This window comes from Narcine bancroftii, chromosome 2 (assembly GCF_036971445.1).
Source record: "Narcine bancroftii isolate sNarBan1 chromosome 2, sNarBan1.hap1, whole genome shotgun sequence".
Taxonomy (NCBI): Eukaryota; Metazoa; Chordata; class Chondrichthyes; order Torpediniformes; family Narcinidae; genus Narcine; species Narcine bancroftii.
Window position 1 is genome coordinate 34,104,654 of NC_091470.1, and position 6,279 is coordinate 34,110,932.

At 38.3% G+C, this 6,279-nt stretch overlaps 1 protein-coding gene across 1 annotated transcript in view; it reads left to right on the forward strand.

Moving 5' to 3' along the window:
* Positions 1-3,865, forward strand: part of LOC138753352 (sphingosine-1-phosphate phosphatase 1-like) — a 37,948-nt gene extending 34,083 nt beyond the window's left edge. Inside the window, exon 4 of the mRNA XM_069916242.1 lies at positions 806-3,865. Within this exon, the coding sequence (XP_069772343.1) occupies positions 806-1,357 (552 nt within the window). The 3' untranslated portion in view covers positions 1,358-3,865. The remainder of the gene's footprint in view (positions 1-805) is intronic.
* Positions 3,866-6,279: the final 2,414 nt, after the last annotated feature.

Below are 6,279 nucleotides of genomic sequence, written 5' to 3' on the forward strand. Positions count from 1 at the left end.
AGGAAAGTTTAGAAAGTTTTATTTTACATAGAGAGATAGATGCCAGGTATGCTTTGATGGGAATGGTGATGGAGGCTGGTACAAAATGAGATTTAAAAGGGTTTTAGATAGGTACATGCATGTAAACAAAATAAAGGGTTATGGGTGTGTAGAAGGGAAGGGTTAGATTGTTGTGGAGTAAGTTTATTTTGGTTGGCACAATATTGTGGGGAGAAGACCTATTCTGTGCTGCAGTGTTCTATGTTCTCTCCAGGTACATTAGAAACCCTTTGAGTTTCTCTTCAGACCAATATGGTAGCTGGCATTGTAGGTGTTCCCTTGCCTCTGATGGTTTTAAATTCAGAATACTCCACTGCCGTTGTTGTCACTTGCAAATTATTTCTTCATATTCAACACAGCTTTCTTCTCAAGTCTTTTAATTCCAAGTTTGGTCAGCTGTGAATTTACTACAGCAATTGACCCACCTCCTATGCATTTAAATATGATCTTGGCAATAAGCACCTTAAATACCAAGATAATTTTAGTTTGGTTAGCCAATGGGTAACTGCAAACATGCAATTTACAGGGTATCAGGTAGATGACTTACCAGTGGAACACAAGGAGAAATTTAAATAAACAATAGAAGTGTTAAACAATATAAGTTTCAAATTAGGCAAGGAAACAATAACTGCTAATTTCTAATTGCTGATGTACATAACTTTTCAATTTACTAATGATAGTTATGGCTTTAAGAAAATCAGAATTTTGGATTTTATGAACCAGTTAAGGCATCAAAATAATGAGTCTTTATTTCTTTTCTTGATAGGATATAATTGCTGGAGTGCTTTATAGCATTCTAATTCTGGTCATCTTCCACCCAGCTTTGGACGTGATTGACAACTTCAACTTAACCTACAAGTATGCCCCTTTATTCATTATCAGCCTTCACTTGGGCATGGGCCTCTTTTCATTTACCTTGGACACCTGGAGCACATCCCGTGGAGACACTGCTGAGATTTTAGGCACAGGAGCAGGTATTGCTTGTGCTTCTCACGTCAATCACATATTTGGCATATTGCCTGACCCATCACTTGTTTCTCTACCATTTTCTCCCCCTTCGATTACATTTAATCTTATTGCAAGAGCTTTTCTGCGTTTTGCAGTTGGGGTAGTGGTCCTGTTATTGACCAGAGCAGTGCTGAAAGCAATCACTATCCCTCTGGCCTGCAAAATATTCTGTATTCCATGCACTGACATTCGCCAGGCTCGAAAAAGAATGGAAGTAGAACTTCCCTATCGTTACTTGACATATGGAACAGTTGGATTTGTGGCCCTATTCCTGGTTCCCTGCTTATTCAATTACCTGAACCTCTCTTGATGAAAGAACAAGGTATCTTTGACAGAGCTATTCAAAGAAGGAATGCAAAGGGGGTAGGAAATAATTAGACACTCTATACTCTTGAGCTGTCATTTGCTTGAATGTATTGAAGCCTGGAAGTAGGCAAGAGGAAAATAATGCACGTGACCAAAATTTAAGATGGTTGCCTTCAGATTGAAGTTTCCCAAGGCCAGCCCTTCTGAAGAGAGCACAAGGAGAATGAATAATTATGAAAATTCTAGCCGAAGCAGATAAAATCTGTGCAGCATGAGCTCAATGTAATATAGTCATAATAGATCCAAGGTTCATATATCTTAACATCTTATTTAATTCTGCCTTTTAGTTTATTGCATAAGAATTGCTGTAATTTCTGCAGTGATCATAAATTCTAAATGCCTCATCTGAGTCGTACAATGTTTTCCCCTGACTCTTTCTTCTACACTTATTGGGATTTTAATTGTGCATGTTCAAATTTGGGTCACACTCTTAATTTGCCCCCTAAACTTGCTTTCTGAGCACTGCAGTTATAAAATGTGTTTTATCTGAGTTCTTGAATGTATTTTTTTTCAATGTTAGGTTGACCAACTTTTATATTCAAGTTCTGCAATAGGAAGGAAATCCTAAGATTCCATGATTTGAATATAAACACATTCCATGAGGTTAAATTGTAACTGGCCTTTTTGATGTGTAACCGCTGTCTCACATTTAGAGCCTTTAACAATTTAAACCTTTTAAGTTAAAGGAAAAAAATAAAATTAATGGTTGCCACCAAAGCCAAAGTTAATATTTTAACATGTTGGAAGTTGGACTTGATACCAACCAAAAGTCATCTGATTGAAGGGCTTAATTCTCCAGTATAACAACTCTTCTGTGTCCAGAGCTTTGTTTAAGGCAATGATGTGTTACGTTGTTATTTCAGGCATTGTTTTTCATTGATTCACCATGCTATCCTGCTAAATGCAAATACTGTGGTTGAATAATCTGAGAACATTCAAAATGATGAAAACAACAATTGTCCTGTAGATTTAAGCCTTGCCCATTAAGCTGGATCATTGTCATCTGATTGTACATGTGCAACCCGACGAAGCAGTGCATCTTCAGACGGTAGTGCACAGACATACAATATTCCCTAGACACAAATTACATATATGCATAGTGACCCAAAGTAAATACATTAAAAAATACTTTACTGGTTTCTAGATTGTTTAACAGTCTCACCACCTGCATGAAGAAGCTGTTTCCTCACCTGGTTTTTAAAGATGACTTTCCATATTGGTCACCAATATTTTATATAATACTAACTGTGATGTTGGTGTTTGAGTCACTGAAGTAGACCTTTATATTTTACAGCTTGGCTTTGTAAACTTGACCTATATTCAGAATGGGATCAGCTTGTCATGTATGCTATGTTAAGCCTATAAATATTAAGATCATTTATAATAAATTATGTATTTCACTTCTTAAATCTGTCATCATGGATAACATACCCTTATCTTAAGATTGCTTGTAGATAGTGTATTAATTGAACCGTCTACTGTTGGATTAGGCTCCACAGCTTTGAAGCTACTTTTTGTACACATCAGTTTCTCAGCTGGTTTCATTTATTTTTCCCTAATCTTCCTGAAGCTAAAAGTGATAATGGTATTCATGCGAAGAGAAACTTGAACTGTACTTGCCTTAACAGAACATTAATGATAACCATACTGTTGAAAAACAAACTAGATTAACCAAAATGATTTTGATTAACTTGTAATCCAAAATGTTATTTTCCTCGTTACCTCCTTCCCACGGGCAGTGAGAATACTGAACAATGAAGGAAACTGCTCACACTAATATCTAAGACTCTCATATGTACAAAACAATATTTGTTTAATTTATTTATAGTTTTCTTTGGCTTGGCTTCGTGGACGAAGATTTATGGAGGGGTAATGTCCACGTCAGCTGCAGGCTCGCTTGTGGCTGACGAGTCCGATGCGGGACAGGCAGACACGGTTGCAGCGGTTGCAAGGGAAAATTTGTTGGTTGGGGTTGGGTGTTGGGTTTTTCCTCCTTTGTCTTTTGTCAGTGAGGTGGGCTCTGCGGTCTTCTTCAAAGGAGGTTGCTGCCCGCCGAACTGTGAGGCGCCAAGATGCATGGTTTGAGGCGATATCCGCCCACTGGCAGTGGTCAATGTGGCAGGCACCAAGAGATTTCTTTAGGCAGTCCTTGTACCTCTTCTTTGGTGCACCTCTGTCTCGGTGGCCAGTGGAGAGCTCGCCATAGAACACGATCTTGGGAAGGCGATGGTCCTCCATTCTGGAGACGTGACCTACCCAGCGCAGTTGGATCTTCAGCAGCGTGGATTCGATGCTGTCGGCCTCTGCCATCTCGAGTTGAAATAATTGTCCTGTATATTATGTGTGTTTATGTCTAGTTGTGTGTCTGCATGTTTTCCACTGAGAACCAGAGAACACTGTTTTGTCAATTCTACTTGTACAATCAGATGACAATAAACTTGACTTGTCTATCCTGTTTGGGTCAATGCCATAAATTTTGATAGGAAGAATGCTGACCTATTCCTTTCAATTAGTTCTCATTGGCTAATGTGCAGAAGAATTTTGCACATTAAATTTTATACTTCATCTAAAATAAGTGGGTATCTTTCCAGTCTTTTTTTCTGGCTGAGACTAGTCATAGATTCACTTTCAATATCATACAAAAAATAGGTTGCTTGCTTCCAGTCTTCCTTTAGTTGCTTCTGCTTATTTTTATCATGGTGGGGGATATCTCTTTGAAAGTTGGATCAAAATGTAATTTTTCTATAAAAAATATGATCACAAAAAACTGGCAAACAAATGTCATCTTACCCTGCAATACATCTTTGCCCATTATTGAAATTAATGTGTTTGAAATAATTTGGTCGATGCAAAACCAAATAATGTTCTAAGGGGAAGCTTGTGCTAAACCAAGAGGGAAAACATCCTGTTGCGTGTTACTATTCTGGATTTCTAACAGAGAAATCCATCAAAATGTTAGTGAATATCCTTTAGGCTTTCTTTTAACAGGTTTGTGCAGGTGTACAGATTGGAACCATTTCCCCCCCACTGACTTTTTAAGAACCCTGCTTTTTTTTTAAAACGAAATAGCTACTGCACTCGATAATATATTTAGGTAGGTTGCAGAATTGGTCTCCGATCAGTGTATCTTACTCAAATGACATAATCTCTCCCAATCAGAATTGGGGAAATGATTCCACTGAACTGGATTGACTGCGTTTACATCTCACAATTTCATTTTTTTTAATATGGGGATAATCTAACATGATTAGAACCTGTGATATTTGTTTACTTTTACGTATCAACAGTTTTCCATGGTATTGCAAAGGGGCACATAGTACACCAATACCATTCCATTAAACCAGAATGTATTTATGAATTGTTGTCAATGTTATCACTATTTAGGATAGAATATTCAATTATATTATGAAAAGTAGAGAGGAATGAATTTTGTAAAATTGTTCTTTAAATGATTTGTGTAAATGAGAAAACACATTGATTTTTGTAATTGGTTAAACCAAGAAATTTTTACATGGTTAAGAGTGAGGATGATGTTGACCAATTGTTTTACTCTACAAGGATCATACATGCTGGCTAAGAGAGTAAATTTAAACTTGTAGCATACTGAAGGTGATATCACTAAAATATTCTGCTTTTTTTGTATTACTGCTAAATGTAGGAGACAAGAGATTGCAGATGGTTGGAACCTGGAGCAAAAACAAACCAAACTGCTGGAGGAACTTGGCAGGTCCAGCAGCATGTGTGAAGGGGGATGGAGGAATTATTGAGTCTTAAGTCAAGGCCCCAGTATCAAAAAGTCTCTTCTTTATCCCACTCCCCGCAGAAGCTGCTCGATCCGCTGAGTTCATCCAGCAGTTTATAGGAATCTGAAATTGGATCTAGAATAAGACAACTTTCCTGGATATTGGTTTGGTTCCCCCCCCCCTCCCCTCCCAAAGATAGAGTGGTTACTAAACTGTGAAGAAAATGAAGTATGTTTGTATGTTGTTTAGATCTCAGGATACGCTCTGAAAGATGAGAGTTCACATTAAAATGGTGATTGCAGAATTTTTTTACCTATGACTTTATTGGCTCCACTGCGTTGCCATGAATCTAGTGTGAAGCCAAGATCCTTTTGCAATTTTACAGCAATGAACTATTCATGATTTTGTGTGGAGGAGCTGTCAATTAAGGCAGGGAGAGCACACAGCTCTCTGCTGTGGTCACTCAGCAGAGAGCTGTGTGCTGGAGTCACCACCACTTGTTGAATGTGATGAAAACTGCTCTCTCTCTTTTAGACCAGCTCTGAGATTTCTCTGATATAAACCTCAACACTAGTCACTCAACTGTGAGCTCCTGCAGCAGCTCTCATTGTATCCAACAGGAAATGAAGAGTGGGACTGTGGAACCCAGGCAACCTGTCAACACAAGGAGCAGGTGCTGCAGATCCTTAGTAATAGCCCACACAACATTTTATTCCATTATGTTACTCTCAGCAAGACGTACCAGTGCTTGCCCCATCCCTTGCAGGCACCCTCTCTGTAACATTGCCTGATCTGTTGCTATTTAAATTCAGTTTGGAGCAGCGTTTTGCAACACAGCAGCATGCAGCCTGGATGGATTTTTTTTTTAACTTCCAGGGGTATGTGCCTCAGTGCATGCCTCATTTAGACTGGATGACTAAAATTAATGTAATGAATAAGGACTCTGTGGGCCAGAGCTAATTGAGGTACTTGTAAGTCTAGCTTCATGCTGCACCTTGATGAATTATTGGAGTTGAAATTACAACAAAGGCATTTACAATGGTCTCACTGTGTCCAGACAAAGAAAATTGGCTTGTTTTGATCCTTGCTACCCATTAAGCTTCAGTGAAATCAATGTATGCAA